The 14,197-nt window shown below is 42.2% G+C and overlaps 2 protein-coding genes across 11 annotated transcripts in view; one reads left to right on the plus strand and one right to left on the minus strand.

Moving 5' to 3' along the window:
* The window catches only part of Samd3 (sterile alpha motif domain containing 3), a 47,393-nt gene extending 41,365 nt beyond the window's left edge, over nucleotides 1–6,028 (plus strand). For both annotated transcript variants that reach the window (XM_052750636.1, XM_052750637.1), the window contains one exon: nucleotides 5,861–6,028. In XM_052750636.1, coding sequence (XP_052606596.1) covers nucleotides 5,861–6,028 — 168 coding nt within the window. The remainder of the gene's footprint in view (nucleotides 1–5,860) is intronic.
* Nucleotides 6,029–10,316: 4,288 nt separating this feature from the next.
* L3mbtl3 (L3MBTL histone methyl-lysine binding protein 3) overlaps nucleotides 10,317–14,197 on the minus strand; it is a 114,778-nt gene continuing 110,897 nt past the window's right edge. For all 9 annotated transcript variants that reach the window (XM_052751238.1, XM_052751242.1, XM_052751236.1 and 6 more), the window contains one exon: nucleotides 10,317–12,123. In XM_052751238.1, coding sequence (XP_052607198.1) covers nucleotides 11,980–12,123 — 144 coding nt within the window. In that variant the 3' untranslated portion in view covers nucleotides 10,317–11,979. The remainder of the gene's footprint in view (nucleotides 12,124–14,197) is intronic.

Consider the following 14,197-nt stretch of genomic DNA (forward strand, 5'->3'; position numbering starts at 1 on the left):
GAAGTGGCTGTTGTGGGGAGGGGCCCTGGCAATTAAACTGATCCTCATAAACACTAGTATTTAAAACTCTTTCAACAGATTTTTTTTTTTTCAGACAGGGTTTCTCTGTATAGCTTTGGAGCCTATCCTGGATCTCACTCCATAGACCAGGCTGGCCTCACAGAAATCCTCCTGCCTCCGCCTCCCGAATGCTGAGATTAAAGGCATATGCCACCACCACCTGGCTTCAACAGAAAATTTAAAAATTAAAAATAAAATAACATTAGATTGTATAAAACTTCAACTAGGATCCTGTTCCTGGGCTTCATGGAGATGATGAAAGTCAAGTGAGGCAGGGATTTTGGAGGGAGGAGAAAAAAAATTAAACACCTGAAGTTTCTAGAGACCCTCTGAGGTGCCACGACTTTCTCCTTCCTGTGAAGCAGCCACAACAACTGAGTGAAGTGAAAGTGGGTTTTGGGGTTTGAAACTGTTGTCCCGACCAATCAGAAGTTGGAGCAAGGAGAGCCTTTTATGCTAGGGAGTTTAAGGCCAACTTGGGCAACATAAGAGACCTTGACTCAAAACCAAACCAAAGCAAACCAAACTCATAACTTCACTGAAACACCTAAGAAACAAGCTAATGGAGCATGGAAAAAGTTTGTAAAGAATCTGAGTTTTGCTTTTGCTCTAGTGGAGTAGGGATATGAACCTGGGCCTTCCACCAGCAGCATGGATAAAGCTGAGGAACCAAAACAGACATCACGATGAAGCAGTTGCCTGCAGGCCTTAGTTCCAGGCTTCCTTGGACTGGGATCTTTGGTAGGGGAGGCACTTGCAGAGCCACACTGAGATAGCTGTACTGACAGGTGGGGGCAAGCATCACTTAGTGGTCCCACTCAGCCCAACAGGAAGAGCCTGGAGTTTGGGAATGATGGACAGCTGTTGTTTGCTGGACAGGATTCCGAAAGAAGTGGGAGACATGGGAAGAAGCTCACTGTTTGGGGTCTGGTCTCCCTAATGCCTTGAAAAGTGAGGCTGCTCCATGACTGAGAAGCACTGAGAGTTGATAAGAGCTTGGGCCCGGTGTGGTGAGTCCAAGCGTACACACACTCATGTAGCATCCAGAAGTCCACGCCTTGTGAGTAAGAATCACCCCTAGGCTTGGTTTTTCCCAGTCAAGGGCAAAACTCAAAACAAACTTGCCCAAACAAATGATAAAGTCTGGCAGGCCAGGAGGAACAACCAGTTCTTCATTGACTGACAGTCCAAAATTAAGCACCCTGTAAAGGGAAACCAACTGATGCAAACTCCCTGCCAGGGGGTTGCCAGGTAACACCCAGGCAGTGAGCTGTGTTGCTCCAGTTGCTGTGCTAGATTTCTGGACTCATGAGCCCTGACTATGAAAGAGCCAGGACTGTACATTGAACACTGGTTTGGAGTGTAGACAGCCCTGCCGAGCCTTATCCCCACCTTGCTCATATGGCCATTTGATTGGTCCGGCCTGTGACCCAGCCTTCCAAAGGCCACCCCAGTCTGTCAAGTCAGTTGCTCCAGGGTGACAGAAGCATAGTAGGGCCACTCAACCCGATGCATCATGTCTGTGGGAAATCTCAGCAGACACAATGAATGTAGGGGGGAAAAAGAAGGAAAGAAAAAGAAATAGAAATTTAGAATTGAATAACATTATTTCAAGTGAGTGCCTCACTGGGTAGGCTTAACAGCATAGTGAAAACCAGAGCAAGGGTGGACTTGAAGACCGGTCAGCAGAAATGTTCCAATACATGAACAAAGGAAAAGCGATTTAAGTTGTGGAGAAGGACTTTTTCACTTGTCATTCGTTGGGAGTTTTGGTGACCGTATCTGCCCTGAAGATAGTGGCAGGCATTACTACTGCCATGTTAGAAGCATAGAAAGAGAAAGGCTAGAGAAAGCTCCGTGAACTGCGCTAGATTTCAAAGTGCCAGTGTGGTCGTTTCTATTTATGTACAGGTACATAAACAGTTCTTTGTTTTTCCGTTTCTCTACCTTGCCACTTAAATGACAGATGGGAGGTTCTCAGAGGATACTGGATTTGAAAAATGGAAGCTGCAGTGCAATTTTATTGGCTAGCCTAAGGAGTCGGCATAGCCAAGGAGGAAAAAAAAAAAAAACAGGATCTAATAATCAAAAGGAGGAAGATCACATAAACTGCTTTTGAAATATAAGCCTTGGCTATAAGGTCACTATCAAGGTTAAACAGACAGCTAGCTAAGTGTCCTTGCAGAAGTCTTTTGTGTACATAAGATTGTGGTGGCCTTTGTGCACAGTTATGGTTGTGACAGAGGTTTTGGTGGTGGCCCTTTGATGAGGCTTATGTCCATGTGAAATCCTCCTTGGTGACCTGTTAGCTTCTCTTTTGCTAGTGTTTGAAATAAGTTACTCTATTTTGATTCCAACAACACTCACAGTATATAGAACGCATTCCTCAACATTGTTCTATGCGAAAGCCTACAGCAATAACATTTCTGTAGGAAGAGGCACATTTTGGGGGTTGAAATTTTAGTTTCTAAATGGCATTTTCCAATAGAAAGAATAAGATATTTTGAGAGACATTATGGACTCTATGCCTAAGAAACACATACATACTATACATACACATATACATACTATACATATAGTATATATGATAAACCTGAAATACTGTGAAATGCTACAATTAAGGAAATGTTCACCAACTATTAGACTATGTCAAGAGGACATAGCCTCTACTGGCAAAATCTAGAAAACAAAATTATATAAATATTTTGAGGATCATATTTGTAACTCTTTGAGTGAAATTTATTAGTATATTGTGTTACAAATAAGTAAATAAATGTAGAAGAGAAAATCCTACCTCATGGTAAGTAGAGTGCCAACTAATATATTTAGAAAAGACAGATAAGCTAAATGCCACTTGGCAGTGAACACAGTGATATTTGCATCAGTGGGTATTAAATCTGGTAGATAAAGTTACATGAGCTGGCCAGGTGTTCTGGCACTCATCTATTATCCCTGCATCTGTGAGGCAGGAGGCAGGTTGGGCTACATAGTGAGCTCCAAGTCATTCTGGGCTCCACAGGCTCCCTAGCAAAACCTTGTGTCAAAAATCCATATAAAAGATAGTTTTTTTTTTGTTTTTTTTTTTTGTTTTTTTGGTTTTTCGAGACAGGGTTTCTCTGTGTAGCTTTGCGCCTTTCCTGGAACTCACTTGGTAGTCCAGGCTGGCCTCGAACTCACAGAGATCCGCCTGGCTCTGCCTCCCGAGTGCTGGGATTAAAGGCGTGCGCCACCACCGCCCGGCTCATATAAAAGATAGTTATTCTCAATACATTGTCTCATAAAATTCAACAGAGTTCAGACACTGAGGAGTGGAAAGCTGGTAGATTCCAACTTAATCAATTGATGAAAGTTAGTATCTTCAGTATCAGGACAAATTCCCATTTAGTGCTCCTGATCCATTGAGAAAGGCAAGCATTTATTACCCAAATGCATAAACCCTGGGGAAATACCGCACAAACAGGGAAGGAGGGTATACATAGTGATGAACCACTTTTCAAAAATGCCCAAAAAATCCAGAGGTTATTTCAGGCAAGAGACCTGGTTTGAGACATGGTATTAACATCACGCAAGTGATCCTGCATCTAGAAAGAATATGGTTGAAACTCCTAGCAAATCTGAATGAGACAGCAAATTAGATTCCCCAGTTTTAAGTGTCTTTGTACTTTGGAAGTGCACGTAGGAAAATTAAGGGGGCTCGTGTCTACGGCTTATTGTCAAGTGGGTCTTCCTGAAGGGCATCTGTGAGCTCTACTGATTTAAACTTTACTGTAGCTAGAGTTTTCCTGCCTGGCCCACAGTCAGGACAAACCTCTGTCACCTGCCAGTCCCACAGCCGCTCAGACCCTACTAAGTAAACACAGAGACTTATATTGCTTACAAACTGTATGGCCGTGGCAGGCTTCTTGCTAACTATTCTTATAGCTTAAATTAATCCATTTCTATAAATCTATACCTTACCACGTGGCTCGTGGCTTACTGGCATCTTCACATGCTGCTTGTCATGGCGATGGCTGGCAGTGTCTCCCACTCAGCCTTCCACTTCCCAGAATTCTCCTCTCTCCTTGTCCCGCCTATACTTCCTGCCTGGCCACTGGCCAATCAATGTTTTATTTATACAGAACGATATCCACAGCACTTTACTATCAAGTTGAAAATAAAGAAAAAACAAACACAAACACAAAAGCAAAAAAAAAAAAAAAAAGCCCAAAACCCTAGGTCCTGAGCCCAGGGAAGTTTTGACTTTCTTAACAGTTTCCTAAGGACCAGTGCTCACTCCACTGAGAGCTGCTTGACCAGAGCCACAGTGCCTTGATGAAAATGAATTCCAGCTTCGAATGACTTAACTTTCAGACCTAATCCTTGGTCCATTTATGATTTACCAAAGTATTTAAGGAACTGTGAGGCACCGTGGGTAATGTAAAATGCTACAATTATAGGGACAGTGGTGACTAAATTAATTCATACTAGTGTAGATGACTAGGGGTCTGATAGCTTCACTCTGTCAACAAAGGAGGAGGAGGGGCTGTAGGGGTGGAATTCTCTGGGAGGACAAATTTAGAACATTCTGAGAAAGGTAGGGAAAAGTAGTTTGGAGTCAAGAGGCTTCCATCGGGTTTTCTTTAACCTGGAGGTCAACTCCTCCACATGTATGTTGTTTAACTCATCGTAGACTACAGTCTCTGAAACACTCCCTTAGGGTCCTAAGATTGTGTATTTTTCAAGAGTTCTGTCTGAAAATCCATTAGTGTTTCTGTTTTGCCTCTTGCTGGATGCTGCTGAAGCTTAACAAGGTCCTAGTTTGGTTTCTGTTGCTGTGACAACACGGACCCAAATCAACTTGGCTTATTTGGCTTATAGGTTACACAGTCCATCATCAGGAAAAGCCAAGGCAGGAACCTGGAGGCAGGAACCTGGAGGCAGGAACCTGGAGGCAGGAACTGAAGCAGAAACCTTGGAGGAACACTGCTTACTAGCTTGCTCCCCTGGCTTGCCTTTCTTACAAAGCCCAGGCAGGTACTACCTGGGCCCTCCTCCATTAATTAGCAATTAAGAGGATGACCATAGACATCCCCACTGTCCAATCTAATATAGGCCACTTCTCAATTGAGAGTCTCTCTTCCATGCTATGTCTAGATTTATGTCAAGTTTATAAAGATGAACTGTAATGGTAGCAATGTGGTTTACATAAAGAAATGTATCTAGAATTCTACAGGTGTGACCCAAACAGCCAGTATCCATGTGTATTCACTTTCTGTGATCCTCATTTAGTGGAATTTATATCTAAAATTTTAATTTGTAATTGGCCTTATTTTCCGTTCTAGTATGGGAAAACATCCAATTCCTTAAAATAGAACAAGAGGAACAAAAGTTTCCCTAAGGTTTTTGTTGTTGTTGTTTTATTTTGTTTTTCAAGACAGGGTTTCTCTATGTAGTCCTAGCTGTCCCAGAAGTCATTCTGTAGACAAGGCTGGTCTGGAACTCAGAGATCATTCCTCCCCCCCACCTCCCACCTCCCCCACCCCCGCAAATACTGGGATTAAAGGCCACGCCAGATTCCAAACTTTTAATTCTGTATCCATCATTTGTTTTGCGATTCACTTCAGGCTTTCATTCTTTTCCTCCTTGTCTGCATTCATTACACTAAGCTACTAAAAACCCAGGTATATATTCCAAGTCTTTTGTGAAAGCTTAATATATTCTAAGTCTTTTGTGAAAGTTAATGAGATATCGACTTCCTTATATTATGAAAGCTAATAACCTTTACACATGGCCTGACATATGTATTCCTTCCTCCTATCAGATGTTCCGAGAAGTCCAACTTCTTACAAGAACAGATATTTATAAGAAAACAAGGCGTATTCTGGAATCCTACTCAGAAAATATTCTGACTACCTTTTCAATGGTGGACAATCCAATCAATACTGGGCTGCAAGAGGAGATGAAACACTATACAGATGAAGGAGTGTAGAAGTGTCAGTGAACGCCAGGGGTGGGGGTGGGGCCTCAGCCATTTTTGCAACTACAGACATAAGTGTTTCATTGCAATAAGTGAAATTCAATGAGACAAGGAAGAATTTTTCAAATGAGAGAGAGAAAAAGGTTTAAAAAGCACACTCAAAATTATAAAGTTATATTATGGGCACTTGTACCCTTTAATTTTATAAGACACATTGCAAGGCCAAGCACACTGAATCATCCTGGCAAGTGAACTCAGCACCGAACTTTGGCCTCTGCTGGCCATGACCTAGAGAGTTAACCTGAAGTTTGAAAGTTTTCATTAGAAAATCTTGGTTAAAAATGGTCATGAGGGGTGGGGAGAGGATCAGAGTGTTCACTGTGCAAGTGTAAGGACTGGAGTTCTGGATGCTAGAACCCATGGAAAAGCCAGGCAGGTGTTCTGGCCATCTGTAATCCCAACACTCGGGAGGCAGAGACAGGATTCTGAGGCAAGCCAGCTAACTGGACTAGCTGAGTGTGCAAGCTCCAGGTGCAGCAGGAGATCCTGCTTCAATAAGCAGAGGAAGACACTTTGGGTATCCACACGCACTTTCAAGCACACCCACACATACGCAAAGATGCGTACACATATGTACACAGACCACACATACACATGCAAAAAATGGTGGTGAGATACTCACGTAAGGAGATTTGCTCTTCACAATGAATGGAAGGTAACAACAATTTAATAAAAAGCAAGCCCAACATCTTCATGGTAGCTTTTCTTAAAACTTCCTAAAGTCCATTTCATTTACTTGGATGTGCTTGCTCCGACAGATATGAAGATGACCGCCACATGTTTACTCCTCCCAGATGTTTTTGGGGATGATCCCAGCCTTTTTGTTGTTGTAAATGAGAAGGTACACAGTATGCTTATGGCCATTCATTTTATACCTTCCTATATCTCATTTATAAGGTCAGTGGTCTGTTCAAGTCTTTGTTTCATATTCATGGTTAGTCTATATTGTAACTAGCTCATTTGCTGTAGTATTGTATGAAGTCCAGGCATGCTTTATCATTTAGCTGTTTTACATATCAGTGAGTGGTGACGTCATTCGTCTTTTCTAGGCGCACACATCCACCCCTGTGTTGGAAGTTAAAAACCCTTTCCACATCAATGGCTGTGAGTTTTCTCTGTACCTGGACAGAGAGAAGCTCGCCAAGGTGGGTGACTGTGTCACAGCCCTGGCTGCCTTGGTGGCTGCCTTTCATGTATTTGGAATTGAGCATCCGAGAAGACTGTCCCAAAACCTTTAACTTCCTGGAGACATTGATCTTTGATGTGCAGAGTCCCTGTTTCCCATCTTCGAAAGAATATGAAATCTGATCTCAAGATTCCATATTAAGAGTAATGGAATTAACCTCCAGGGCAGCTGAAGCTTCATAAACAATTGCAGATTGATTTAGGGTTGGTTGCCGTGGAGGTACGGATTGAAAAAGTCATGTTGTCTCAAGTGTCCATGAATTTTTGATGCCTCTGTCCATCGCTTAGATACTTAAGCTCTCTGTTAGGTTTGGTAATAAAATACTACTTAAAAGCTCTGAATTTGATCTGAGTTCATAAGAATTCTATGGCCAAGGTTACATGTGTGTCAGGAGTGTCAGCTTTTAAAAGACATGGTGAGGTAAAATTCTCCCAGTTAGGGTCTGACCCTGAATTTAACTCAGGGTGATGGCTTGAAAACCGTTGAGTTGGACAGCCGCAACCTGCCAGCTGCCTCTTCAGTCTCTTTGGTTAGAACAGTGATTGGAAACATCTTGAAATCCAATATATCTTTTAAAAAGTACATACTCCTCAGTTTCCTTACCGCAGATGGCAGCCTGCCTGGTCTGCTACGTTTTGGTTTCCTTCTGTCACGACTGAGCACAGGATAGCTGCAATCTTGAAGCGTCCTCCTTGGTAGGTGGTCTTTGTGGTGCAGGGTCAGTGGGCACATCCAACTTCCATGGTTCCTTCTCTCCAGGCTCAGCCCACGTGCAATGGTCACATTGGAAATTTGTTTGTTCATTCATAATAATCAGACAATACTTCTGGGATCTAACAAGACTCAGGGTGCTCTGTTTTCTGAAGAATTCCACAGGAAAAACTGTAAAACGATAGTTTAAGTGTGCCTTGATAGTGACATCAAAATAGCATGTTATTTCCTAATTCTGAAAGGTGGGGGGGAGGGGTCGTTCTGGATATTGCAGAGATTTCAATGTGTTAATACTTGCAACACAATTGGGTAAGCATTTTCTGGATTCTTTCATCAAACGAACTTTTAAAAAATGCTGAAAATTTTAATGTTTTTCCCTTTTCGCTAAAATATAGTAACTTCCTTACAAGCTTTTATTACTCAAATTACCCCTTCCAATCCATTGTTTAAAAATTTCACAATCTGCCTTAAATCTGGGTTTACTAATTTCTGAGGTACTTCTTTCCTGAGAGGGTCATAGTCTCTGTGGGAAGCTGAGTGTCTCTGTCATGCTCAGGCTGGGCAGAGTGACAGGATGGGGCTATGAGACAGCTGGGCTCTAAACCTCCCAAATGAAAGTGTTGGCACGGGCCAGTCATGTCTGTGTTACTGTCTTTCTCAGGGTGTGTCTCTCTGAGCCTGGTTTGGTACTAACACTTGGGAAACATTCAACTTTGCTTGGCTCATACACAGTTTTCTTTGGGATGTGAGCCCACTAAATGTAGATGTAAATATGGTCTGTGGTAAACACGGGTGGGTAGACAGGTTTCATCTGCCCCTGCACAGTGCGTTAGATCTTTCAGAACCCCGCGGACAGTCCCTATGCATCCCACACATGCCTCCTTCCCCGTTGCCTCATCCTAAGCCTGTTTCTACTCCAGGGATCCCTTACCATCAGTCCTTCCTATTCTTTCCCTTTACACCTAGACCACACTTCAGTGATGGGACAGTGAAAGACCACATGCTTGGAGTACAGTGAATTCTATGCCACCCAAGAATGTTCAATGCTCTGCTTTCCTTCCAACAGAACAGCGTACTGCTTAGGAGTGAAATCTTTCTCATTTTTGTTTTTCCAGACAAGGTTTCTCTGTGTAGCCCTGAGTGAAATCTTTAATAAGATTTAAAAATCACCTTCATTACAGCATATACTTTAAATTAGAAAGAAAAAAATATTCTCAATGCAGATGGAAACAACTTGGGCTAAAAATGTGGTTTTTGAAGCTTTTTGTTTTTAAATACTTACCCTACCATCTGAGTACATTGACAAAAATACTCAATCTTACAGTCATTAGATTGCTATGTTGTCACCCTGCCACACACACAGACTTTTTTGTGGTGTGTGTACTTGTTCATGTGTGTCTATGTGTGGGCCAGTGGTCCATCTCCTGTATTCCTGTGTCTTCTTGTATTACTACTCTCCGCACTGACTTCCTCTTTTTAAAAAAAAAAAAAAAAAACAACTAGGACTGTTTGTCTGCATGTGAGTCTGCACGCCATGTATGTGCCTAATGTCTGTGGAGGCCAGAAGAGGGGACGGGATCCCCTGGAACTGGAGTTGCAGACAGATGAGAGCCAAGTACTCTTAACTATTCACCTATTTCTCTAGCCTCACTAATGTAGTGGGTATTTGGTCCACCTATGGCCTTGAGGTACCAGCCCCTAGGACGTGGCCTCTTGGCTAGCTTAACACCTGGGGAGCACGTAAGTGGGCCCTTCGCTCTTGCGTTCTTGGATGGTAGGAACCGAATCAGGCGGTATCAAGCAGCATGGGACCTGTTCTCAGCCTTCCAGGATTCTGTGACTGAATCTGCCTTATCCTGCATTAGTGAGTCGTCCCCCCCCCACACCAATATAATCCTGGAATAAATAGTCCTTTTATCAGTATTCTGCATATTTCCTGCATTACACTACCTATGCTCTTTGGAGGCATGTCTTCTAACTAAACTTGGAGTTTATAAATTCAGCTACGCTCCTTGGCCAATGAGTTTCAGGTACCCATTTGTCTCTGCTCCCACAGCACTGGGAAGACGTGCCTGGTTTCTACATGGGTGCAGACCCTCATGCTGTTGTAACATGCACGTTAGCAATGGAGAAACTCCCCAGTCTTATGGTATCTTTAATGTTGTTGCTGTTGTTTGTTATTGTTTTGTAGTAGAGCAGATCAAGCCCAGAGTCTCGCAAATGCCAGGTAGGTGTTCTAATATCAACCCAAGTCTTACATAACTTCTTAGATATGATATTCCTGTTTTCCCCTTCCTCTCCTATTTAATAACTTTCTTAAAAATCATACATATATAAAAAGAATCTGTACTTAAGATTTTATTTCATTCATATCACATGTAACAAGTGCAAGTTAATGTACAAATACTGAACACAACAAAAAAGGCAAAAAAAAATAACAATAAAAAGCTTATTTAGCAGATTCATGCAAAGAAATGAATTGGACACTGCAGATGTCACGGACCCTGTTTTACCTTGAATCATGACAAATGCAAAGGACTGATAATAAACTCCTACTATGGCACATCAAAGGAAGTCCTACATCAGAAAACATTAAAGAGTTTATGGAGAGAGGTGGGACTTTCCCCAAAGTTCCGACAGCATGCTACTGAACTCTCTATTTTTAAAGCAGTCCTTGAACAAATGTCTAATCCTGGAATTAGAAAGTACATCAAAAGACCGACAAAATAATTTACCTTTCCCCTAGAAGTGCATGCTTACAAAAGAAACACCGCCAGCTATGAATTTATAAATAACCAAGGGCTTTCATTTAAAGTGCATCCAGATGCTTAAAAATCAAGGCAAAATATTTTATAGGAGAAGGAATCTTTCCACATTGGAGGTTCCCGAACCATGGCTTTGGGAACCGCTTCCTCGACTCGTGAGTATGGAGAATGTTTTGGTCTGCTGGTGTTACTCTCTCACGCCAGGTCTGTGCAGGAAGATCCACGCTCTACTTCTCAGCTCACTCTGAGGAAATCCCGTGGGTCTGGAGGGCCTGGGAGACTGATGGGATCTCTTGAACGATTAGTGTTTCCATCAACGAGATGAGTCCTTTTCTATGAAGCACCAGTTACTTGCACGTCATTGACAGAGATGCACACAATAATCTCATAAATCAAGCTCCTGATCAACATCCCCTGGAATGTAACCACACAATCCTCTGATGCTGACTGCTGTAAACACATGGGCACCATGATGTACAAAACTGATTCTGCTCAGATACACTACTTCATTCAAATCTAAGTAGGCTCATATATTTTATTTTTCAATTCCGTACTTTTATATACATTTTTTTTTTTGGTAATAACAGTAAAGATGCTGGTGAAAAGAATTTGTTTAACAATTCATAATGCGTGCAAAAGTAAAAACATGGATTCAAAGAAAGGTTGTATTTACAGTTCTTCAGTCCCGACAAAGGATGACACATAGTTAGGCAATATCGTGACTCGCAAAGTTACACTTGGCTAATGCTGCAATTCCAAATATGGCACAGGGCGAACACGACCGACCGTCGCGAGTCCCAGGCTAAACTCAGCCAGGATTCAACGGATTTGGTTTAGGTTGAAATTCAGTTATATAAAAAGGTTTCTGAAAGTATTGAAAAAAAGAGAGTGTACATGAAAGAGAACCCAACAATGTTTACAAAATGCCGAAAGTTCTTATTTTGCCCCCCCATCCATAAATAATGAAGCCCCCGAGTCCCCACCCTCCCCCCACCTCCAAAAGATTTACAAAGATACGTTTAGCTCTGTGAGCAGAACTGAAGGATGACCGCTGTTGGCCAGTAGCTGATGAGAAGCCCAGGCGTTTCCTACACACGCAGTCTGGAGGGACGGATGGGGTCCCCGAGTGCTGCTCTTGGAGTCCTGAAGACTTCTCACTCAGGAGCTAGAACCCCCCTTGTGCTTTGAATAAACATGATGAGCTTTAAAGCGAAAGCTGAAGGTACCAGAATCCCCCGTCTTCACAGTTCATTGTGGGAGTTCTTCTCCGCAGCTTTAAACATCAGGATAGAATTGAAAATTTTGAGAGCTGGGCCCAGCTTAATGCTCATAATTTTAACAATGTCCGTTTGGGTCATAAGTAAGAATGCTTCTCCATCAATTTGCTGAAAAAAAAAAAACCAAACAGACAAAGGAATATGGATTAACCAGATGCATTGTTGTGGGACTCTCCAAAGCTATGTGCTGTAATATCAGCTGACTTCACAGCGACAATAAGAAGGCTTATACCAGAGTTGATGAACACAATATTCCCGATCTATGGGTCTTTCTTACCTACAATCACACATCAACAAAGTAAAACTCAATTGTCTGAAACTCCAGTCCACAGGAAAGTAGAAAGTGGCCATACTCTCTTAAAACTTAAAATGTGAGTGTGCATGCCTGTGGGCCTGTGTGTGTGCGTGTGCGTGTGCGTGTGTGTGTGTGTGTAGGAGGCCAGAGTTCAATTGTGAATGTCTTCCTCTATAGGTCTCCTCTTTTTCTTTGAGACAGGGTCTCTTACTGAACTTAGAGCTTGCCATTCCATCTCAACTGTCTAGCCAGTGAGTTCCAGGGATCCACCTGTCTGTTTCTCAGTGCTGGAGTTACAGCCATATGCTGCCATGCCTGGCTTTCTATGTGAGTGGTGGGGATTCAAAGGTCTTCATGTTTATGCTGCAAGCGTTTCACCCACTGAGCCATTCCCCCCTCCCCAAACCTTCTTATGTTCCTCTGAATTAGGTACTGAGTCAAGAAGAAAACGTAGGTTTTTTTAGTTACGAAGATAATAATGCTTTTGGACATAAAAGAATTCCGGCAAAGAACCAGTTACACATAAACACCCAACAGATTTAGTCTTCTACCATGAGGAAAATAGAGTATTTTTGTCTGGCATGACCATAATTAGCCTCCCTCAGCAGAAGAGAAACAACAAACAGTCTGGGTGGAAGAATGTGAGGCCAGTGTTAAACATCACAGACCATAGGCTGTTTCTTCTACTATTAGGCTAATTGTGTAAATCCTCTTCTTTCTGGGCCCCTTCTAAGATGAAAAGCTGAATTACAGAATAGGACACTTTGAAACTCAAGGCCACAACATGATAAAAATGATTATTTGGTTTAGTAGGGTGACAAATGTGACAGATTTTATATATATATATATATATAAAATATACGTGTGTGTGTGTGTGTGTGTGTGTGTGTGTGTGTGTGTGTGTGTGTGTATGAGACTTTCAGCCTTTAAGAAACTGGATGGTCTTAAGACACATTAATTAATTTCTTCTTCAATTTCTCCATTTTGAACAACAACAGAAAAAGAAAGATATTTCTTTTTCTATCTCAGAGGAATTTGACCACAATGAATGGCTTGATGGGGGTTAAACTGTGTCTTCTGAAAATTCTTTTTTGTTTGCTTTGTTTTTGTTTTTGTTTTATGAGACAAGGTCTCTCTACATAGCCATGGCTGTCCTGGAACTCATCATATAGACTAGGCTGACCTTGAACCCACAGAGATCCACCTGCCTCTGGAATGTTGGGGTTAAAGGTGTGTACTACAATGCCCAGCTGCAAATTCTCTAAAAGTTTTTTTCTTTATTTTTATTTTCTGTGTATTGATGTTTTGCCCGAATGTATGACTGTGCACCGAATGTGTGCATTGCCTGTGGAGGATAGAGGGTGTCTGATCCCGTGATACTGGAGTTATAGACGGTTGTGAGTCTCCATGTGGGTGCTGGGAATCAAACCTGTGTTCTCTGGAAGAGCAGTGCTACTAACCACTGAGCCACCTTCCCAGGCCCTCCTTTGCAAATTCTGTGTTGGATCCCTAAACCCTAGTTGCTCAGAATGTGAACTTATTTGGAAATAGTGTCACTGCAACCGTTAAGCAGCAACTGCCTAAGATAAGGTCACACAGGTCAGGTGAGCTCCTGGTCCAGGAGGACTAGTGTCCACCAGATAAAATCTCATTCAGCCAACAAAGAAAAATAAAAATATGAAATTTGCAGGAAAAATAGTTGTGTCTGGAAATGACCATATTAAGTCAAGTAACGAGGCTCAAAGCTGAATACTGCATGCCATCTCATATACAATCCTAGCTTCTAATTTGAAGAGGTATTAAGGAAGCAGGATGGGAAGGGTGATGGACTATATGTGACATGAAAGCTGAATGAGGAATACTGGGGACAGAATGGGACAAGGAGGG

This window comes from Peromyscus californicus, unplaced genomic scaffold (assembly GCF_007827085.1).
Source record: "Peromyscus californicus insignis strain IS unplaced genomic scaffold, ASM782708v3 Scaffold_22__1_contigs__length_63687245, whole genome shotgun sequence".
NCBI lineage: Eukaryota > Metazoa > Chordata > Mammalia > Rodentia > Cricetidae > Peromyscus > Peromyscus californicus.